The 24,791-nt window shown below is 40.7% G+C and overlaps 1 protein-coding gene across 4 annotated transcripts in view; it reads left to right on the forward strand.

Annotated features, from left to right (window-relative positions):
- LOC125742844 (xin actin-binding repeat-containing protein 2-like) overlaps positions 1-3,324 on the forward strand; it is a 43,043-nt gene extending 39,719 nt beyond the window's left edge. For 3 of the 4 annotated variants that reach the window (XM_049015251.1, XM_049015254.1, XM_049015262.1), the window contains 2 exons: positions 217-350; positions 486-624. In XM_049015251.1, coding sequence (XP_048871208.1) covers positions 217-311 — 95 coding nt within the window. In that variant the 3' untranslated portion in view covers positions 312-350; positions 486-624. Of the gene's footprint in view, positions 1-216; positions 351-485 lie in introns of all 4 variants that reach the window. The other variant, XM_049015271.1, reaches the window with a different exon arrangement.
- The last annotated feature ends 21,467 nt before the right edge of the window (positions 3,325-24,791 follow it).

A 24,791-nucleotide genomic window follows, 5' to 3' on the forward strand; every position in this document is an offset into this window, starting at 1 on the left:
TTTTTTACTTTTAAAAAGTACATTAAATTACAATTTAAATTATGTTTTACTGATATTACCATACAGAAGTTATTGAATAATAAGATATTGTAATGCACTGTTACAAAAAAAAAAAACATAACTGAAGATGGTAAATTAATGCTATTGTTGGAGATTTCTTTACACATTTTTAATAAATTGTCTTTGGGGGTCCTAATTCAGTTGCATTCTTTTCAGAAAACTCGAGTTCCCGAGTCGGAGCTGTGCGCGGCCTGCCGGAAGAGGGTGTATCCAATGGAGTCACTGGTCGCAGACAAACAAAACTTCCATAGGTCCTGCTTCTGCTGTTTCCACTGCAATGCTAAGCTAAGGTAATTCCAAGTACACCTAATGCCGTTGCTGCGTCATCATAATCACACATAAACTCATGTAGGTCCCTCCAACTTTAATACAGTTGGGCTGCTTTTTTGTTTCTCAATAAAGTTAATTTGAATTCTTTCCTGCAGCCTTGGCAACTATGCCTCTCTCCATGGACATTTGTATTGCAAGCCACATTACAAACAATTATTCAAGTCCAAAGGCAACTATGACGAAGGATTTGGACAGAAGGCTCACAAGGAGCTGTGGAACTCCAAAATGCAAAAGAGTACGTCAGAGAAAATCACGGAAAAGCCCTCCTCTGAGAAGCCTTTTTCACAAAGATCTGTTTCAAGCAGCGGCATAAGCGCAGCAGAGAACGATATCCCCAAGACAAAGGCAACCAATGTCGACAAACCACATGATGAAACCAGGAAGCCGCAAAACAAGATTGCGATTGTCTGGCCCCCTCAGGCCGAATCACCAAAGAATGCTTTTATCATTGATAATGAAGTGAAGCTAACCAAGCCAAGCTGGCCTCCCGAACACAGCCTTCCAAAGACTGTCCCTGAAGTACCAAAGCATTTGAGAACATCCAAAGAATCCTCTCTGACAGAGAGAAGTGAAACTATGGAAACTGGGCTTATGGAAAACATCCCAGAAAATGAAGACAATGCAGCAGCTGAAATTCATGCCACACACTTGGAGGTGCCCGCGGATGTTGCAACATCTACTACCAACCCAATAGATGTAGAATTACATCCAGCTCTGGAACTTGAAGAGTCAGAAAATGAGATAAACGCGGCAGAGCCAGAATGGAGTGCACCTAGAAGTAGAGGAACAAGTGACGCGTGTAGAGAAGAAGTAGCTAATGATGCTGGAGTATGTCAGGAGGTGGAGAGTGTGCAGGCTATTGTGCATAGAGAGTGGGCCGAGAAGGCAGAGCGTGCTGGAGGTGTAAGTGAAAAAGAGGATAGTGGGGAGAGTAGGATGTCGGAGAGCGTGCCGGTAACAGTGATCGATGGCGAGGTGGCACAGCACGAGGAAGAAAATGCAAACTCCAATAACAACAACAACAACCGGTTATTATTCAAGAACAAGGCCTTGTGTCTGGAATTTGATAACGTTAAAATGACTTATAATGTTCCAGGTGGCTCCACCGTAAAGGTCACACCTGAGTATCTCGTCGAAGAAGGTCTACGTGTTAATGATCCGGAGGACGGTCAGACAAGTCTGAGATGGAGTCAGACCTACAGTGCCTTAAAGCTGGCCGAAGAAAAGGACGCTTTTGTACCGTCGGGTGGCAGATATACAGAGGATGCAGAGAATAGTGTATCTAATGACTTTTTTCAAAAAAGTACCCTATTCTGTGAGAAGGTAGCACCGTTGAGTTCTTTAAGCTTCCTGGAGGACGTTTTTTCAGGACTCGACAGTGGCTGTAGTCTGACGGCTGGTGATCCTTCCAAAGAAAAGCCTCTGACCTCTCTTTTGGATGACCTTCTGGATTTTGGAATTGAATCAAGTGACTCAAAACAAGGGGGATCAGATTGCTGCCCTGACTTTTTTCCCACAAATGTCTGCAGTGCTTTGGAACAAACTGGAACCGGAACAAATGACTTGAGGAGGAATGAATGGGAGACCCTGTCTTTGGAGGAACTTATTAAAAGAAACAGACATTATGACAATGATGAATAAACCATGCTTGTTTTAAGGGAAAACTTATAATGCAACATTCTATTGTTAACCAGACTAGATTTATACACTTAAACTCACCTAATCGTTTTGTCCATGGAGAGATGTATTAAATCAAATGAAATGTACGCTTATAGAATTGTTTTTTTTTTTTGTTAAATTTTCTGTTAAAATTCTGCCTGGGTTTCTGATTGCAGAATGACATTTTTAAAACTTGCCTTTGAAAGCACCTGGTGTGCATTTCAGAAAAAAAAATGATCGAGGCAATTTTTGTTGCTTGATAAAATATATACTTCGGTTTATATCATCTGTGCTAGTTTTGAATGTTTTTTTTCATATAAGCATTTGACCATGTTTTGATTTGCTTTGTTTGAAAGAATTCCTGTATCCTGATTTTAGACCTTCCCCTTTTCCCTGCTGATTTTGTATCCTTAGTGGATAGTTGCAATGCTGGCTGGCTTAATTAAAGGCCCACCTGGCTGATACAAGGTATTGGGCATACTTTACAATAACCTTATGGGAGATAGATTTCAACGAAGCATATGTTGTATAAGATGAGCTCAAATTCATTTTAACAGCACAATAAAATATATGACATAAAAACTACATGAATCAATTTCAGATATGCTGTTATAGACATTAACCAGGACGTTTTTCGTCTGTCACATATAAATCTCTGTGGAACCATAAGTAAGCTGAATTCCTCCTTTAAATACCAGTATAAACTGGTAATGCAGGAAAATCTAATATATGCAAACTGCCCTTTACAGATATGCTTGGTCAGCAAGCACATGTTAAAATACATTAACATACCAAAGAATATTAGTTGGAAATTTTTATATTTAGATATATATATAGCTTTGCGTTCCTCGCAGAAATGTACTGAGGTATTTTGACTTTTTGTCTTTATTTTGTAATTTGAAATAGTAATATTTTGAACACACATTCAAACAGGTGAAATGCTAATTTTGCTAAATGAGCCAGGCTCATTTATACCGCGAATGTATATATGCTGGACAGATTTCACGTCATTTACCAGCCATTAAAATAATGTTACAGTTCTATTACACCTGTGCCTTAAAATACTAAACCACGTAATTCGCCTTATCTTATGAGGATTATCATGTACAGTGTCAAATTAAAGATGCCCTGTGTGAATATATTGGTAATGAAAAAAACTATGGATAACTAATGGTAATATAGGGGAAAGAAACTGCTGTTGTTTAACGGAAGAGTGATATATGTTTCTTTAAATTTGAAGTGCTTTGCGTTACAGATTAAAGCTGATTATGAGAACATGTGTAGTGTTATTCTTGTTTTAGCGTTTGGTAATATAATTTTTTTTTACCACTGTGGATTTTCAGACCATAGAGCGGAGACAAACAGCTGCATTCAGGAAGGCCACCTGCCTGCTTGATGTGGCTGTATGTTCTCTAGCTAAGACATACTGTCAAACTCAGCACGTGGTTTTGGACAGTGAATAAAAAAGGAACTTTGGCACCACTAAAGTGTGCTCCGCATCATCGAACTGTTTAGAAAGATACATGGAGAAATCTGTCAGCCAAACACGTGTACCCAGTGGAAAACCCTCAATTTCCCATTGGCTTAAGCTCATTAATGAATTACGTAATAGTTGAATTAAAGAATTTTTATTTCAAATGGCTTTAAAATCATAAATTGTTGGTGGAAATACATTACAACATTCAAAATTGCATTTTTTTTTTATTTATGGCAGTTCATATTAGTATTACCAAAAACGTCTTAAATCCCCCATGTCAATAAGCCCCACCCTGTTGCTGTTCTTTTGTTTAAATTTATAGAAAATCTGTTCATTTTAACCACACACTTGTGGCACCTTGTAATTTATTATTCAGAACCCACGTTCCTTTCATTCGAATTGGCACCGTATTTAGTTAATACAAAGGGGCGATATTATGTGCTTGTATAATTTCAAAATGCTACATAATTAAGGTTTGTTTAACATTACAGGGATTGTAGTGCGAATAGATTTCTATGTATCTAAACCAAATCTGTGATCAGAGTATCACGGCATTTGAAACAATGCGCCTTTATTCACGCGTTACATACAGATGTCACTTTTACTCACTTGTTTGCTAGACCGTTTAACTTCGGACTACATTAGAAATTTCGCAGATCACATATTTAGCTGTACAAATATTTGTCATTTTTTAGACATTCCTCCAAATTTTCGCCAATGTCTTTCAGATTTATAACTAATTATGTAGCTGAAAACCTAAGGACATGTTTCGACTAATTAGGCATGTACAGTATCACACTATAGGGTAAGAGGTAAGGCTTTTTTTCGAAAAAGCAATGTGAGCTGTTCAACTTGTGTACTTAACCACGTTTTTATGCCGATTTGTTTCCATTTTGTCTAAAAAATTACTGTAACTTAAAGTTTAAAGTCAACAGAAAAAATATCAAAAACTCAAAGAAAAGAAAATCCTTTTCCAAACCTTAGCGACATTTACCGAAATACTTACACGTAAAACCACCAAACTGCAAACTATGGAAAGAGATCGGTGCGTTACTAACGTCAATCTACCATGCTAAGCAAAATATCTTTCTGTCTGATTGGCTATCAGTCACCTCGCGGAGCCCCCTCATTCGCCCGCTCTCTTGTCAAGCAGTGAGCCAATCCTACCCCCGCATTCAGCTATCACGTTTCCTAGATAAGGATAGCGCCTTGTTCAGAGATGCTGATCAGAGGACAGTCGTAGCATCAGTACCACTACTGATTTCGGTGGGATGGAGGCGAAAAGCTTGGTAGGTTTAGCGCTTCTTTTTTTATTCATTCTGGCGTTTTAAATCTGGAGTTATGGTCTCCCAGGAAAATGAGCGCTTTTAAAATATCCCAAAGAGGCTTTTGGTATAACCTTCACGTTAAGCGGTTATGCCGTGAGATTTGCAGGGAGATGTTTTCGGAGCCACTTGAAGCACTTGGCTTGTTCTGGTTGTCGCCGCAGAAAATGAAGTTTCGCTCCGATCAGTGCTTTATGTGATATCAGGCACTCCGGTGTCCTCGGAGGGACGCACCGTGTGTCGGACTTTGCAGTTTGGCTGCACTGGGGCAGCGCTAGCGATGGTGTCACTTAGTGCATGAAACAAATGGGGACAGCGAGGACATGCATGGCGTTCACGATTGTTGCCATTTACAGTATAAATGCTGAGCTTATACTTATACGAGGGGGTCATAATTCATCACGGACTTTGTGAAACGGACTCGTAACCTACTTAAAAAGTCGATTTTCTACCCTTAATGAATTAAGAAAAAATGAGCGATAAGGTATAGCTTAAGATTACATTGCATAGTTTGCAGTGAGTGGTAATAATAAGTTATGGGGTTTAACATACAGTGTAATTTCTTATTATTTCCTTTCAGAACAAATACACATTTGTTATTATGAGTTGCCCCTTACTAAATTAGTCCCCAAACTGATGTTTCATTATTTTTCATATGAATATTGTTTTCTCCGATTTCAGTTGTGAATTCGGAGATTGCAACAGCTGCATTTCTGAAGCAAAAGTAACATAAAGCTTTTAGTTACGCTTTATTAACATGTTCACCCTTTTCTACGATGCATATTACAACAATAATAAACAAAAGAAAACGCCTATTATCCATTTCGGTCTTGAGGACAGTTGACAAAACGAGTAACAAAGTTAATGCGTAATATCATTTATACGCAAGATAATTTTAGTAGAATATAATAAACTCTGTACTTTTCGCAATATTACCAGCCAACATACTGTATACCTTCTGGAATATGCCTCTGTATGCTAAGCAGATGCGTTTAGATGTTTCTTCCCACCCAGTTCTGAAATTTAATTGCGGAATTGAAAAAGGAACAGTTATGCATATGTCATAACGAAGATTGTAATGTATGTACAAACAAGTCATAACGTTTATCAATAAAACTGGGCTGCTGTATATATATATATATATATATATAATTGAAACACATTAATTCAATATTCCGGCAATGAATTTCTTTTACCTGAACCTCAAGGGCAAAGATATTGATATGTACGCTTGGCTGAAAACCCGTTAATCAATATGCTACACCCAGTGATGGGAATTAAGTGCATTTACCCATCCATTTTGGCTCCGCGTTAGTGTAAAGTGTCAAAACTGGAGCATCCAGACTTTGTGGAAGTTAATTGTAATTGTAAATTGTAAAACATATTATTCTTCTCTGTAGTCCCTTCGTTGTGTAGTATGCAGAACAGCCTTATTTCTTGTCCGTCATGGACTGTTCTGTGCAATAGAAGCAAGTAGAAAACCCTAAGAGGGCTGCGTAACATGAATATGCAGATCTTGCCAGCTGTCCTCTTGTTCTGTGTGTTTTAGCTGGTTACGTTTTTCGCACTGCAGGCTGCGCGGCTACCGCGACTTTGAACCGGGTATCTTGACCTGTCCTTGGCAGGTGGTTTAGTGACAGGCAGAAAAAAAACCTGCTAACAAATTACAAATATTAGCTGGAAACGCAATGATAGCCTGAGGAAGCAAAGGAACATGCATACCACTCCTGCACAGTTCATCATTCTGTGGAACTTTCACGACAGGTTGCCTGTTCATCACAGGCATACTTCCATGGGCAATTAAGAGTCAGTGGTCCACCATGCAAAATTAAATTTGAGAGGGAACTTATTCAAAAGAGAGAAGAACAGGATGGTTTACAGGGATCTAGCTGGATTTAGACAACCAGCCCAGTAGAACAATAATATGCACTGTGCCAGTGTGGTAGTTTGGGTTAGTTAGGGAAAACTGAAAAACTGTAGAGGACCTTTGGTGCAGGATTTAGTATGTATCAGAGGCACCCCGTAAAATTATTGAAATATAAGCTCTTTTACATCTTCATGGCAATAATGCATTTATTGGTGTCTAATAGCTTCCGGAACCAAACAGAATTTATGTCATTTTAGTATAGATGCTAATGGTGTCAGTTGCGAGTTTGCTCACCATGAACTTAATGAATGGATTCTATATCATCTTAGTTTGGCTCCAACGTGAAGATCTTTGCGCTCACACAATGGCTTGGTGCATCAGCGTGCTCTGCCTCTTCGTCCCATCAGACAGCCGAAGTTAATATATCGTTAGGCGTGAATGCATGAAACAGCCAATTTTACAGTGGTTTCCCCTGTTAGCCATTCACTTTTTGTTTGGAATTTGCGTGTGTTTCTTAAAAAGTGACACTAAAAGATAATTTTTAACACTGGTAAAACATCGTGTGTTTGTCTTATTTGTTTTGTATTTTATGTTAAATGCATCTCTTATTCCTAATTCATAACCACCACTGCCATTGGATTTCATTTTTATATTTGGCATTTTAGATTTTGAATTGAATTATTATATTTTTTAATATTATTATGGTTTATTTTACATTTTGGGGGTATAATCGAGAGGGAAATGACACAGTACATAAAAGAACGTACACTGGCTTTTATATTTAGCAGTTTTTTTTGGGGGGAGGGTGAAAGTTACATTACTATTCATATGTGAAATAAACATGCTTTTTCATCTTTTGACAGCCCCTTTCTTGTCTGCATTATATACTTTTTTACTTATTCCATTTCACTTTTCAACTGGCTCTTAATCAAATTTTTCAATTTACGCCTTCCATGAGAAGTAAGGGATTTATGCAGTCTGTTTACGCCGCAAAATATTGTCCTTTCAAAGTCACTGAACGTATCCTTTCGAGATTTTCATAGCAGTTTGATTACCTCATTTTTAAAGGACATATATATGTAATGGATTTAGAAAAGCTAGCATATATTCTGTATAAAATGTCCTTTGCAGCATGTTCCTCCATGATTAAAAGAAAAAAAGTCAAATACTGTAATTGCAGTAGGATGTCAATGTGCAGTTCTACCTGTAGGGGGCGTTTTAATGATCTATGGATGGGCTGCCACAGTGGCTCAGTGGGCAGCACCTCCTCTTTGTGTGGAGTTTGCACACTGTCACTTATGGGCTACAGTAGCCGGTGCCTTCAAATGGGCCGTGGTGTGTGATTGCCCAGGTTGCATTCCTGCATTGCTGGGGTCACCTCCAGACTTCCTGTGAATGTGTCTAGGATGAGCAGGTGGAAGATGGATGGATTCTGCGATTTTAACAATGGGGTGGGGGGGGATTTAGCACTTAGTTTGGGATACAGCTTTATCAAGCAATAGTAAGACAATCATCTGGCATATGGTATCCATTCTGTGTCCAAATGTCCCAAAATGGGGTGTGGCAGACCCCCACCATGATGTCACCTCAAAATTTCAAGGAGGTTTATGATTTACCCACTTTACAGTATGTGGGCCGGGGAGTAGAACTGGGTCCCCAGACAGACTATATGGCGAACAGGAGGATGGTATTTCTGAGCGTTCAAACTGCTCCAGTGAAGCAGACTGGACGGGTCTGATAGGTGAAACATAGAGCTGCATCAGAAGCAGGTCGCTGGGGGTGATACTTCTGCCCTCCCACCGCTCTTGGTGCGATGGGGGTGTTTGCTACAGCAGTAATTGCCAGGGTTGGCCCAGAATCCATGTTCCCTCAATCCCAGGCTCTGGAGACGCTTGCCAGTGCTCCTGAGATCGGCCTCGTCTGAATGGACTGACTGATGTGAACGACTGGTGGGTCAGCAGGATGCAGAAACTGTCTGTGACCGACCCGGTTTATAGACGGAGCAGGTAGTTTATGAGCAGCGTCGGTACCAGAGCTAATCTGATAGCCAGGCTCAAGATTTTTTTGGAAGGGCATTGGGGGGGGGGGGGGGGGGGGGTCACCAACTATACACTTTGACAAGGTGTGTTTGGGGTGGGCCGGGGGTGGGGGGGGGGTGGTTGATCATGCAGTACGATCTCTGTTTTTATGGATGGCAGTGGAGTTAAACAAATATATTGTGTTAAATAGTCACGATTTTTTGCAGTTTCTTTTAGGATGAATGTCTCCATTTAAAAATAAAATTTCATTTTGTGTCCTTGGTGTCGCCCCCCCCCCCCCCCCCATTTTCATCAAATGCTACTTGCTGCAACCTTGAATGGCAACTCACCAAGCAGTTGGCTGTCTTTCTAAATAAACTGGCATGAGCTCCTACATAATAGGATAATGATTGTTGTTTCTGAAAAATCTCAAATATGTAATTGAATTTCAGAAACGCTTGGTTAGGAAATGAGGAAAAAAAAAAGAGTATGAAGGCATTGGTGCTGTACTGGTGAAGTGCTCTTAACTGGGAGAAAGGTGAATATGATTTTAGAACAAATAAAATTGGTGCTCCACTGAGTAATGTTGGCTGAATTGATGGCATTACCTTCACAACAGTGTTGCCTGGCACAAACAACCAGAAAACATGCTGGAATGGAAGGAAATTTATTAAGCCGAGTGCCAGATTTTTTTAATTTTTTTTTTGCATTTATAATAATTGATTGCAGGGCACGGAGCTTGTAGATGAATGCTGTACGTGAATGCTTGGGCATTTTTTCAGATTTTTACAAGTTATGAAATACGATTTGAAAGCTTACACATGTATTTCCTACCCACATGCTCATTAAACTTCCCGTTTTAGTGAAAAAATAAAATACATCCATCCATCTTCCAGCCGCGTATCCAGAACAGGGTTGTGGGGTGAAAAAATAAAATACAAAATAGATTTCCTACGTGCAAGGAATTGAAATTTGTTTTGGGAAGACTGTCTTCTAGTTTATTGTCACTGACTCCAGAATGCGGCGCTACGTCCTGAGTATAGTATTTGAAGCATCTCTGCTTTTTAAAATGAATATATTGTTTAACCATTTAAAGTAAGTTTTTTATGTTTTTCATTTTCAGCATTGTTACAATGGTATTCAGCTCCTTGTAACTATATCAGGATTGTTTAGTGCTGAATGTAACAACATTTGTCCACAGTCATGTGGAATTAATGCTGCCATATTTAGTTACGTAATTTTTTATTTGACAATACGTGCATTTTGTAACTATTTGTAAGTCTGGAGTCTGTCCCAGAAAGCATAAGGAAGGTGGCACCGTGAATGGGATGCCAGTGTAGGGTATACAGTGACACACATAGTTGTGCATTGTGGGTAATTTGGAGTCACCACTACACGTAACCACGCACAGGCAGTGCATGCAAAGACTATTAGCACTGAGCCGGGTGTGGGAATCCAACCCACAGTTCTGGAGGCATGAGGCTACAGTTCTTCCCCCTGAGCTACCTTATGCAAGCTTTGATAAATTCATTAAACTCTAAAAGCACACGGACTCGGACTTTTAAATTCATTTTCAAAGTGAAAATGCTGGCACTCTGCTGTGAAGGCGATGGAATGGCTATGTAGACTGTTGACGCACATATCACTTGTACCTGCTGTATATTTTTTTTATATAAATTTGCACGCTACAGAATAAATGTGTGACAGCTGAATATCTTAAACACTTTTTTTTTTTCTTATTCTCATCTCTCAACTTTACCGGCATTTAACAAGCAGGCCATTTGGCTGACATTAAGCCAGCTTGCGTAATATTCTTACAATGGTGCTAATAGGATGAATAATCCATAGATGGATGTGTCAAGCATGTCTTACAGACCTAACTGTGAAAAAAGGTGCCTCACAGATTGCAAGGGACAGTACAAAGACCAACAATTCTACCTACTTTGTTTGGTGAATTCCACTTGCTAAGAAAATATAAGCAACCACAACCGCAAAACAAGACCCAGTAGATTTTCATAACAGAAAGTTATGAAGGAAGCACAGAGCAGAAAATCGAAGTGTATAGACATCCATTTTACTGGTGGGATTTTAATCGTTTGTTCTTGTTCATACCCAGTGTGGTGACAGAGCCCAGGACAAATACTGGAAATTTCTTGCCTTTTTTCCTGACTATAGACTGAAAGTCCATGCATGTTCTCCCTCCTCTCTAGTGACTCCCCACTATTTTCAAACTGAATCTAAAAGCCGAATGCATGTACTGAAAGAGATGAATGAATTAAACAGGAGCTGTATATATTGCATTTTTTATTCTTTTGATAATTCGCTTTTTATATCTGGAGATTGAATTAAAAGTCTGAATTTGAAATTTCCGCCTGCGTTTGAAAACAAACAGCTCGGTATTTCCACGTTCCTAAATGCAAATTCGGTTAATACTGGGTCCAGTTTGACTCATCGCTGATGAAATTCATTCAGGATAGCATTATCCTTCTCGTCTCTTTATTTTAGGTGCCTCTCTGTCAGCCTTGGCTGTCTGTAATGCCCATGTGTGCTTTCTCAGATGCCCCAAGCTGAGATACTGTACACCGTCCAAGTAATGCCCATATGCTTCCAAGTGTATTATATAAATAATGCGAAACAACTTCCCGTCTGCAAAGATGGCTGTGACATTTGGTCTGTTCTTTATTCCAATAAATGCTTGTCTCTGCTTAAAACTGGGCCAGTGGCATGAGTCCTGAGCTTCCACATCTATTCCGTTTCAGGCTTTCCGTCTGCAAGTGCCCTGGTATGACCCTGATTGAACTGTAATGTATACATATGGTCAGCTGAGTTGCGGGGGGTGGAGTTTGTGGTGTGCTACTGTACCAGCTGGTTATGCACTGGGTGTAAACTGGTTTGTTTGTTTGTGGTGGTTCGTTGTATTTAGAGTTTCTTTTGTCATGATGCAGAATATATTTTGTTTTGTGGAACAAAAAATGGTTTGGTGAATTTTGTTGTGCTATACCTCAATATCAGACTGATGACTGACCTCCATCTGGCAACCCTCATATATGGTGATCCGATATATCTATCCACAAAAAAGACATTTGCACTGGGATGATCATTCGTGGAAGTGTGTGTCATAAGGTACAATACATCCTGGGAAATATGAGGCCATCGCAAGTCCCTCATATACACACAGTCCCCGACTCAGATTCTACGGGCAACGTAGGCCATCCGTTAATCTGATCTCAGATTGTTGGAAATTGTTGGAGAACCTGAAGGACACTCAAGTGAGTTTGTAGAAACGAGCTGGATCTTGGAATAAATGTGAGATTCTGTAGCTGAGTAGTTCTGAAGCCTGGCTAAAGTAACCCATGTGTTTAATTCTGTTTGAAGTGGTCTGATAACAAGCTCACCATTGGGATGCCTGGTGATCCAGACAGAAGACCACACATTACTGAGAAATGGCATGTGTATGGTTGCCAAGAGACAATACTGACAGCACCTACTAATAATAACAACAATCTTAGTTCTTGCTGTTTTAACCAGCTCTTACATTTTTAATTATGCCTAGTAGAAGACATTGGGGACTGTTTCCTTACTTTCTTAAATCTGTCGCTGGATGCCTCCTGTACCTCCTGGTCCAGCTATATAATGTTTCAATTTGCAGTAGCTACATATTTTCGTTCTTTCATTCACTGCATACTGGAGAGACCTTCATCTCTTTTGACAACATCTACCAACTTTCTTCCCCTTCAGTTTCTCTTCTCTTCTGCCCTCACGAAGAAAGTTTTAATTTTCTTCAAAGGGATTTCATGACTTCATCAATGGTCTCTGATTTCTGAGCAATCAGGATCATTAGTCTAAATTTAGCATTAGAAAGAGAGGTTCATTCCTAATTGATTTTATTAATATGAATATTGGGGGGTTTTGAGTGAAGACATTCTATTAAGTTATACAGTATGTGGGGACTCCTAAAATGTGCTCCCGGAAAAAACGATTCACGTGTGAGCAGTTTGTCTTTGGTGTTTTTCCACAATCTGTCACGGATTATCTACAATTTACCCGTGAAGTGCAGGTGCCCTGTTGTCCATTCCTAATGAGAGTGAATTAATTTTAAATGTAGCAAATTGTATAATGCATATCATCTGTCTTCTTTGGCCCGGAGGTTATCACTGCTGTCACCCAATTTCTGTGTGCTCTTTGCACGCTGTCCTCAGCACGATCCTGATATGCGGTCCAAGGGAGAATTCCCATAATATACCTCAAAAATAGATTAATGTAGGGCTTCTCTGGCTTTCACGGTTTTTCCATCATTTGAAAACACTGAGGCAGCCTGTTAATTACTTCCATAAATCCAATTACACACCATGCTGGACACTAGTACTGCGTTAGTGTTTGTACTCCAAGCATTTGCAGTTAAATGTTTATAGCATTGTTATATATTCAGAATTGCATTGGACCATATGCAGTGGTTCCTGAAGTGATATTTCCCATCTGGAAAGGTCTGATTAAACAGCCGTAGGGCGTCTACCTGTTGGAGGCTATTGGATTGGACACTGTTGAATTGTGAAGGTTTCCGCGCTCACTTGAGAGGACTTATCCTGATGGCATTATTGTACTAATTGCTCATTGGCCAGGTTTCAGAGCTGCCCTCTTGTTATTGGTTGCTAAATTGGGAACTAGTTCTGGAATTTCTGTTTGATTTATTTATGCTTTGAGAAATTGAAAGCATATTTGATCTGCTTAAACCTCCAGCCTTGTCCAGTTACACTGCCCTGGTCTGTGGGTAGTCTGATTCCACGGCTCCATGGTCAAGTGGCCTTCCCTCTGGCTTCTCTGCCGGCCCTTTGGGGATTCGTTTACCTCAGAAGGCACGTCTCGCTCCGTTTTTGGCCTGTACTGTGACGGCGCTGGCTGGTGACTTTTAAAACTGTGGCACTTTATAATCTTTTCTCGAGAATCAATTATGTGAGTGCCAACTTGTTTGAAGGTTCCTGTCGTTCTGCCACATGGAGCTGATCCGTAGGCTGTTTTGTGCATCAGCGTCTCATTATCACCTGCAGCATGGTGGGGGGGGGGGGGGGGGGGGTGCTCTTCTGCAGGGTCCCCAGCTATTTCAGAACAAAAACCTACTCCATCACCATTTACTCCATTAAAAATGCCTGAATTGAATTACGTTTGAAACCGTCCTGCTGAAAGCCCAGGAGTGTGTCAGTGCGAGTGTTTGTTTAAAGATTGACAGCACATCGTGCCCATGGTGCCAGTTTCGCAAAGCTGCAGTGTCCTGACAATGACCCACCTCCAGTGAATCACGTTTATGGCCACTGAATGGCCCACTTTTATGTGCTCATTTCAAGGCTTCTGCCGGACAGGAACCGTCTTATTTGTGACCACCGGCTACAGTTCTCCTGGTATCTCTGCCGACTCGGTGCGTGCGAGTGTACGTGTCCAGAAGGCTTGCTGATTTCGTGATCTCCACTTGCAACCCAGGGGTCCAACAGCAGATAATCTCCTATCCCAGTTTTTTAGAGGAGTTTTTTTCTTCTCTGCCTCTCATGTGGGGCAGCAGTCGAATCGCCAGACTTGTCGTAAGTGACGCGACGATCTAGCGGCGCTCACTTCCACTCCGAAGCAGTGGCTTCCGCCTCTGAAAAACCACTGAAATCACCTGTGGAATCAGCAGGAACATATTTTATTTGCAAAGATGGTCAGTGGGGCTTCAGGTCAGGTTATGCTTTTAGTAATCTAATTTAATGAGCCGGAACATAATGTATTCTCCACTGACTGGATATAAGTTCGCAACCTGCACCTCCCACTGAGCTATCTCGGAATCACTTTTTTTTTTTCTCCAGTCGTACAGCTTCCTGTGGTGTGTGAAACAGCCATGGAATGGGAGGAGTGAATGAGTGCGGGTCCACTGCTTTAGCTATGAAAGCTTAGAGAACAGCCTTGCTCAAGACAGAACTGGTACCAGATAATGGGCTGAAGTAATAGGAACATGCTGTACCGGTGTTCTAAGCATGGCTGTACAGCAGTTTGGTTCCCTAGATTTAGCAAAAATAGATTCATATATAGGGCCTGATCCCAACATCGTTCCCTCATATGATGACTGTCTGAGACTTTCCATCATGGCTTGTTCCAAGTCTATAAAATCTTTTGTACTTGGGGGAAAAAAACCCCCAAAATTTCTTTCTTGTCCGGCCCTCTTGAGAATGAAAGGGATGGAGAGAGAAGGAAAAAGTAGTTATTTCTGTCAGGATCTCATAGATTTCCATGCGTGCTGCTCAGAGTTGATGTCTTGGAGTGGCAACCTGAACCGTCTTTGGAGAATGTAATTCGAGTCAAGAAATCCTAGGTTTGTAAAGGCTGTGTTTTGTTTGAGGCCTGTACTACATTAGAATCGTTTTTAATTAGATTGGCTAACCCTTTGCCGTTCCAATTTAGATAAGTTGCTCCGCACAAAAGGAACCCAGTGCTATCTGAAGGCAAAAAAAATATTTGAATGCCAAATATAATTTTCTCTTTTTTGTTTTTACATTCTATACATTTTGTAGGTGCCGATAACTCCAGCTTTGCCATGAGGGAGAATTAGCATATATTTTGTTTTCTGGTTTGTTCGTTGGATTGTTTGGGAATATCCTCGTTTTTAGGCAAAATATGTTGGTGTTTGATCAGCAGCATCCGGAGAAAATATATTCAGGCTTCTTACAGCAATCCGGATAATACCATAAATACGAGACTGGATTTTACTAAAGCACCAGGGTGAAAGTACTGTAGTGTGTCCTTGAGGTCTCCTTGTCAGTAGGAAACAAAGTGCACTTTTCTTGAATTTGGTTGCTATGGACAATCATCGGCTCTCTGGGTGTCATTACAGCTCAGTATTAAGCATACTTCTATACTGGTTTACAGAGTGTGTTTTATGACAGGAAAATCATGAGGCAGCTAGGAAGATGAATTATTATTACGGGGTGAACGTTTTATAGACAGCAAGTCGTTTGCAAAAATACAGTATTTATCTGCCTGCAGGAACTCTCAGATTCACGCCATGAAATTACTGTATTTATTTCTGCGTAATACCACCTTCTGAAAAAGCATAGACCACATTTTCTACCTGAAGAGTCATGTTCTGCTAATCTGAAAAGCACATCAAATGGACTAAAACGCCACAGGACTAAGGAATTATCACAATGTATTCAAGGAAATTGACATTTGGCAGTGGAGGTAGAAATCTGTCAAAATATCATGTAGCTAAAACAACATTCACGATTTTCAGATTGTTGCTTGATTACTGCAAAGAAATTATATAATCGCATGGTTACATGTGCGGGGCGGCATGGTGGTGCAGTGGTTAGCACTGTTGCCTCACACCTCTGGGACCCGGGTTCGAGTCTTCGCCTGGGTCACATGTGTGCGGAGTATGCATGTTCTCCCCATGTCGTCGTGGGGTTTCCTCTGGGTACTCTGGTTTCCCCCCACAGTCCAAAAACATACTGAGGCTAATAGGAGTCGCTAAATTGCCCATAGGTGTGCATGTGTGAGTGACTGGTGTGTGAGTGTGCCCTGCGATGGGCTGGCCCCCCATCCTGGGTTGTTCCCTGCCTCGTGCCCATTGCTTCCGGGATAGGCTCCAGACCCCCCGCGACCCAGTAGGATAAGCGGTTTGGAAAATGGATGGATGGATGGATGGTTACATGTGCAAGAAAAACCTTCAAGAATTTGTGTCATAAATTAAAAGATATTCAGTTCTTAGGTTGTTCTGTAGATAATATGGTGTTCAAATTGTATTTTTGAGTTCTAAATTACACACTTCTTCATAATAGTGGAAAAACAGCTCCTATTCATCAATAATGAATTATGTAGTTCTCTGACTTTCTATGTCTAAAGTGTATCTTTAAAAACAGAGGATTAGTCACAGGATTCAAAGACTGATGATGCCTGTTCTTGTTTAGAGATCCAAATTAATTCAAGGAAAGGTAAGGACTTATGTCCACCTTAATAATGCTTCAAGTCTGCAGGTTTCATCCTGCAAACAAAAAGGGAAAATCTGAATCGTTAATTTAAATCATTTTCCCAGGAGACAGAGAAACCGAACTTCACATTTGAAGGACAATTTGTATGTTGACAGTCCGCCCATGGTCAGTTGACTCGTAGTTTAATTTCAAAGCTTGGCAGCCTGATAAATTGCTTTAGATTATTTAGACAAATTCCATTTGGACTAAAGCTGTAGTTTGGCAGAGCAAATTAATATATATATTTTTTATTTTTACAATGATGTCATGTAAATGCTTATAAGACTGTTCAGATTTTGCGTTTGAATACAAATGCACTTCTGCTTATACAGTTCTTTAGAGACAATTGAAAATGAATGTCCTCATAACATCGGAGAATCATTTACTCTCAGAGGATGAATGTCCTGAATGGCAACCCTATATCTGTGATTAACTCTGGGGCTGCACTTTGATCGAATCTCAATAGCACCCCCTTTTATCTTAATATAATGTTAATTTAATCAAACTGTACGAAGAATCACTGTGTTTATGACCCGGAAAATTATGATGAGGTGGTACAATTTTGTGGAGATATGTTACCATGATCTTATATTGCGTCTATTTAGCATTTATACATGCTGTAATATTTTATATTGTTTTATTTGATTTTTTACTTTTGTTTTAATATAATTGCAGAATCCCTTTATATTGACACATGCTACTATGCTAATGTTCATCATACATAAAATGTATATCATTTTAGATATATCCATCCATCCATCCATCCATCCATCCATCCATCCATCCATCCATCCATCCAACTGTTTACTAAGGACAAGAAGTTGGGATTTTAAATATATGTTCCATATTTTTCAGCTAGATCTGTTAGCACATTGGAAACACTTCAGCGTCAATGGCCGTTTTTAAAATACGTCTTGGGCTATTGGATAGCAAGTGGCCAGCACCAAATACAAGTATAAATGACTACCAAGACGCATTGTGATCTGGTCACTCAGTCCACTTACTGAGGTGGTCTGGGACACATTTGACCAGGTGTCTTTTGTAGTGTAAACGCTAATGCATCCCGATGCGTTTTCGACATGGACTTTGCAATGTGGGTATGAGACTATGCTGTACCCGAGGACTTTGAAGTATAAATCAGTCTATGGCGTAGGATCTACGCCCCAGATAGCAGCATAGCCTGCACTGTAGCCTCTAATGCGCAACTTTCCAAGTAACTACTGGCGTCAAGCTACAGTGTAAGGCAGCTGGGACACGTCTTCGTTCGCACCCGTGTCTATCCTGCGCCTCTAAGGTGTCCAGCTGACCACTTGTGTTGAGATTTTGTCACTGACCTGTGCATAGTGTCAAGGCCAGAATCACCTGCTCAATTTGTTACTTAGACGAAATGAATCGCGATTCAGTCAGTGCTGTTGTTCTTGGGAACCGAAAATGCATACGAGGCAGGACTGTGGAATTTTATTGCCACGAGTGAAACATAAAGTCAAATTTGACTTCAGCTGGAAAGGCATTGAACCGCACAGTGGTGCTGGCGTACGATCGTGCACGTGACAAATAAAAAGCTGAAACTTGAATCTTGAGTTTGTCTCCGTTGAAATTCAGTGTTTTCCAGAATCGAGATGTAGGTACCTTCCTGCCCCTTGACCCTCACCCTCCCCTCTCTCTTTAATGGTCTGTTCTAAATTGTGAAACCCGCTGATGCTTACATTTTGAGTTCAGCAAGCCTCCCTGCTTTCCCCTGGCTTCCCCACATCCCAGCAGCAAAGGCTCATGGGAATTCCTTTACTCCGCGTTTAAAGAGATGCAGTGCAGGCAGGTGTTTGCCTCATAAACCAGGTGGTCTAACTCCAGAAAAAAGTAGTAAAAACAAAAAGAACCATTAAGGGTTCACCATCGCATTACTGTTAAAAATATTTCAGCTAGTGATTCCTGGTTTGCAAGACCATAGCAGTCTTTGAAACCACACTTTTATGGCCAGGTGCCAAGTTTTGGCCACAATGGTCATTGTGGTAAATGGACTATTTCTTTTGAATATAATATATGAACGCGATGACCCTATTTTAGACTGACACACCCTTGATATGTACAGTAGAGCAAAGACAACACATATAGAATGTAGTATGTATTTTTTTCTCTGTGGTGAAAAATATTTTATTGCTAAGCTTTGCAAATGCTATATATATTTCATTTTACCATGTTGTGAAACAGACTGACAGTAACAGTTCAGTATGTTTGTTTGATTTGAGGGATTTTATTTCCACCGGACATCATAGGCATCTCTTTAAAAGGCCTTGACTGTATTTAGTCCAGCGGTAAGCTTTTCAGTGGTAGGCGTTCTTCGATGGGGAGAATATGACTTTCCTTCTCTCGCAGCTCCTTGCTTCTTGTCGCTAGGAAACTGTGATTTAATAGCTTCTTCTTGGAGATTGCTACCAAGTAGCACGTAACTTTCTCCAAACCTTTGTCCCCTGCTTATTGAGATGTGACAATGAGATAGCTTTATGTGGCCCGTTTCTGTAGTCTTTATGAAAAATATCTTTTTAAAAAAGTTTGGGATAATGAGCACAGTGAATAAGGCTTCTGACTATGGATCAGAAGATTTTAGGTTTGACTCCTGGCTGGCTTAGACATCACCCTTTGAGGGACTGCGTGTAGCTCAGTAGGTGTCTGTGATCAGAAGGTCACAGTCCTTGGCAGAAAACTCTCATCACCGCTGGGCCCTTGACCAAGGCCCTTAACTCGCTGAAATGAATCCAGGGGCCACTGGATAAATGGCTGTGTGTTTGAGTGTATATATATATCCCAAATACTTCACAGGTATTTTATCCATACTGGTTAGGAAATGTAAATTTATATGTGATTAATGTGCTTTAAAATCCACCGAGATCGTGTGGCTCTGAACAGCAGCAAACGCTCCTAAAGTGGCTCTTCAGGATGCACGAGTGACTCCGCCTCCTCGTGAGCCTTCCCTGGCTGCCCATTAACACCCCATCCATCTACATGGCGACAGCAGAGGCAGCCCTGCGAGGGAGGAAACGGCCCCTTGTCCACATCGCCCAAACCCGATGTGCATCTTTTGCGATTGAGAAGTGCCACATACCATAATGCAGCAGCGTGAAAACCGAACTCTTAACTGGGTCTAGGCTGGTTTATTTTATTTTATTATTATTATTTTTCCCTGCTGTCAAAAACAACTGGTAAGAAAAATGCCTAAAGCAGAAGTGACGTACAAATGGAAAAAAATAAGCATCAGGACGTCCCGTGACAGCTTAAGGGAAACAGCCGGAGTGTCAGAGAGTCAGAGTGTCGAAATGATCTTCCTCTTCAAGGCGGACGGTGGGGAGATGGGCGAGGAAGTCATTTGAAGGCAAGAAAAAGTGAGATTTCTTTTAAACTAGATGGTCATAATAAACCGTGCGGCATATCTGCTGTAACGGTGAAGGAAAGCCGCCTTGATTTCAGCTGCCGTAAAAGCATTTCTACTCTATCCGTAATGTTTTAGCAAATGCGTTTCAACTCTAAAATTAGAAAATGTAGAATTTTGGGCCTCCTGACAAAATGTCACCTTGCCCCCCCCCCCCCCACCCAATTTTATATACAAAATGACCTATTGATTACACATTTGGTATATTCCTCTGGCTTGTGTAACTACCTCCTTTTTTCTTCATTTATTTAATATTCTATTTACTCTTTAATGCATTTTTTTGTTTATTCTGTTTATATTCTGTTTTTTTTATATTCTACTCACGTATTTTTGTTCTTTGTTTTGTATCCTTTCTGTCTTCTTTTCTTTCTTTCTTGCACTGACAAGGATAGTATTCCAATTTCGTTGTACTTCGTTGAACATAAATGCATTCATTCATTCGTTGTTGTTCCGATCAGCTTGTTTTTTTTCTTTTTTTCTTCTTGCTAAGCTAGTTGGTAGAGCTTCATAACTAGCTATCTTAACGTTTTCCTGCAGCCATGACAACAACTAACTAGACTCCGGTTCCATGCGAGTGACGACAAACTGAGCATTTTCGACCCCACTTTCAGTTAGTGACATGGTGACATGTTAAATTAATCCCCCTGGAGGGGGTTAAGCCATTCTGAAGTTTAATTCGGTTTTAAACTTTTACAACCAATTAAAGCAACGCTTTCTTCTTCAAGCTTTTTTTTTTAATGCGGGGAACGTGGTGTCCTGACGAACCAAGCAGCCTTAATTAAAAGCAAGGTAGCTCATCCTGTCATTGAGAAATAATCTGGGATACCATGTAAGACGTAGGAGTAAATAAAATTAATATGCCGTAGCCGATGTGTCAGCTAAGAGCAGGAGTATTAGCAACAGTAATGAGAACAAAGAACACAAATGGAATTAGAAAATATGGACTGGCAGAAAAAGGGCGTGATGGTCATTCGTCAGGAAACTCAAATTTCCAGGTAATATAACCAATCAGATTAATAGATGCATGCAGTGCATGTATGATCATGCATTGCCTGTCAATTCCACGAAACACAGAATAAATAATCCTGGATGATGCATATAATGTTCAAATATGACTGTACATAATGAGCTCCACAGGACCCAAGTATAGCTTGATTTTGTTGAATTCACTCAGCAGTCAAACATTTGTTGGCATTAGTTATCACAAAACAAAATTAGAAACTGCAATGCAACCTCAATCTCATTCTAAGGCTTTTGCATTAGCTGCACCTGTTCTAGAACAGTCTATACTGGCATATATGATTTTGCTCTTTTCCTGTGCGTATGTACTTCGGCAGGTCCATCGCCGTTACTGTAGAACTAGCCATTTCCGCGATTCATGTAGAAGTCCAAGTGACAAGTCAGATGGAATGTGGAAAATCGGTGGCGAGGCGTTATGCATTTAACAGAAGAAGACAAAGCATGTTCATAAATTGCCGGGAACGTGTAGAGGGTAGGTTCTGTATTTCAGATGCCTAATGTCTTTCCTGTAAATAGCGCAGTTCATGACCCCAGTGAATGGCTCCGTACTGAAGAAATGGGAAAGACATCTGCTGCCAGGTCCAGTCTTTGTCTGTGACACCTCCACACTTCTCCGTTGAACATCTTAATTTATTAGAGGTGATAGCTGGTGCTTCCGTGAAATACAGGCGGTAATTCTCTCATTTGGGAGTGCAGCCCAGGATTCTTTTACATCCCTGAACTCCTATTTGGTGGGCAGCTGTTTCGAGCCAATATATCCTTGCTGAATGCTTCCAGTTCTGCCCAATATTCTGGTTACAATGAAACCCCCTATTGCCCCCGGTGGAGCTAGTGATGATCATTAGCATCAACTGTTTTGGAAATTGTGTAACAGATGTGCAAAATTCACAAGCAGGTGGTACAAGCTAGAAGTAACCTCTGGTCAGTTTGAAAAGGTTGGGGGATGAACTCTGGTGCATAATTTCTATAATATCCCATAAAATCTCAATTTGGTCTATTTGACCCTGATTCTTATGGTACTTTTCCAAGCTGTACCAGACCTGTACCGCGAACTAACGGTTTTCCATTGCAGAGCATGTGCCCCATACCCATGCTGACATGGCTCTGCTTACTAGTGGGGCTAAACATGTGACCAAACCGAGCTCGTTGCGTTACCACAATCTGATTGGTTGAAATGCACGTAGATACCAGTGATGTGTTGATTCACATTGATTCTCAGAAGGAAAAAGTGATATATTTATCCATTCACTCATTTTCTGAAACTACTTTCACCAGCTCAGGATTGCAGAGGGTCTGGAGCTAATACTAGAGACTATGGGCACAATGCAAGGAACAACCTAGGATAGGGTGCGGGGGCAGGTACTGGAGACCCTAGAAGAAGCCCCACAATTCCACAGGGAGAAAATATAAACACCATGGAACCTTGGCAGAGACTTGAACCCAGGTCCCAGAGGTGTGAAGCAACACTGCACCACCATGCTACCCCTACATTTTATGAATTACTCCATATTACTAATTATTAATCACACATCACTATGTATTATTAAATTCCTGATAACTTGAAAATTCCTAAACTCGCACTTAAAAAATAGCTGACTGAAATGGACTCGTAATGCGAACTTACACATGCAAATGCTAATTCTGCTAGCATTTGAAGCTTACATAACGTGGTAATTCTCACATACACGCTAGCAGAAATTGACGCACAGTTATAAAAATGCACATCCTAATGCACATCGTAAATCATGATGTTCACCGTGTGAACGGTAAACAATCATCTCTTCAATTTTATGGCACTGTCAATCCTGCAGTGGAAAACCAAAGTGAACTGGAACTGTGCTGTAACTAGTCTCTCTTCATGGTATAGATCGGGTCCCGTATGCAAATGGGAAGCGCCATTAGTGAACTTGAAGCACGTACCATCCTGTGGCAATGTGCACCGGAAGACCTTTATCATGTAATTTGTACTTTTTGTTTTCCTCTACATCCATAAACCGGAAAGCAACTTAGCTCAACTCCTGTTCTTTTTAAATGTGCTATATATTGACTTGACAATGCCCCCTAGTGCTCAGAAATCTATCATGAAAATCACTGCACCTCACTAGAGCATATTGACAACTGTATGGTCTTGACCAGGGATGGACAGGTACACAAGTACGCATTCACCTTTAAAAGCGATACGAGCGGTAATCGATTAATGCAACAGCGCAAATACGTACGTATTTCATGTGCATTTGCACCGATATGGCAAGAAATTACCGTGCATTTTAACCTCTGTACGGCAAATGAAGTATAAATTAGAATATGAAGCTTAAAATGCACAGTAATTTCTTGTCATATTGGCGCAAATACACATAACATACGTACACATTCACGCTGTTACAACAATCGATTGCCGCGCGTATCGCTTTTAAAGGTGAATGCCTACTTGAGTACCAGTTATGTCAATCCCTGGTTATGGCTGTAGCCTAGCATAGCTTTCAGAAGCCACCAAGGAAGTGTTGTAACATAGGAGTAAGTCATCTCCGTCTGCTCTCCACTAACTATTTCCCATCCTTTTGTGTTTTTGGAGACGTTGTCACCCACTTTTCTCAGAATCATCTAATATTTTTTTTTTAGTTTTTCCCAATTATTTTTCACTTGCACCGGTGAGAAAACATTGTCTGTCTCCAACCTATGTGACTGATGTCGCATCTCCCCTCAGAACTGTGCCCGACTTCGTTCTTTCGCTTTAGACGAGAATGAAAATTTAAGACGGACTCAGTGACTCGGGTTGTCTTTCAGTCTTCTGTTGTTTATATGCAGTCGTTTTATGGACTCCTTTAAAGATCTGTTCTTCACTAAAGCTCTACTGCCATTCCCCAGCCAGAATTATTATGATTGGTTCTCACTGTGAGTATAAAATTCACAGATTGCTCCTGCTCCCAAAACAACAGTTAACTTTATAAGTCACTCTCTCCGTTCTCTCCACGGTTCTCCTGCAGACAAGGTCACGAACTCCCAGTCAGTTGACCTCACAGATCTTCGCGCTGTATGAACTCAATCTTTATTTACCAAAACAGAGTTTTTTTTTTTTTTTCACACAGAGCCAGTGGCCTGCTTCAAGACTGTGGGGATTAAAATGGGGTTTTGGTGGTTTTCTGGTCTTAGAGATTGCGGTATGACGTAGCACTGCTTCACTCCACATGGATCACAATGGAGACAGCGGTATTGCAGTTTCATTGAGCAGGGATAAAGGAGTTGACAGAAACGTTTTCATTTCAACTTATGTTCTGCTGGTCTGGGCGACCGTGTTAATTCCCCAGGGCGCGAGTAGTAGGATTTGCACGCCTCGTGCAGCGTGCAGATATGTACATTTCTGCTTGTCGTGCTTCATCCACTGCATGTGAATTTTAGAGCACTCTGCTGCAGAGTTGGCAGGTGCAGTTTTGCAGCTACTCACTTCCCAGATAGCTTGATATCTAACTAACCCTCTGTGGTACCATCCGGTTATCAAATCCAGCCGATGGACACATGGAGTTGCTTAGATAAATCTTGTGCTGCTTTCTGGGGGTTTGGAAGCGATGTGGACTGTTATGCACGGCACTACTCATTACTCCAGGCATTCAGAAACATCTCTT

The sequence above is a fragment of the Brienomyrus brachyistius genome, chromosome 1 (genome assembly GCF_023856365.1).
Source record: "Brienomyrus brachyistius isolate T26 chromosome 1, BBRACH_0.4, whole genome shotgun sequence".
In the NCBI taxonomy this organism is placed as follows: domain Eukaryota; kingdom Metazoa; phylum Chordata; class Actinopteri; order Osteoglossiformes; family Mormyridae; genus Brienomyrus; species Brienomyrus brachyistius.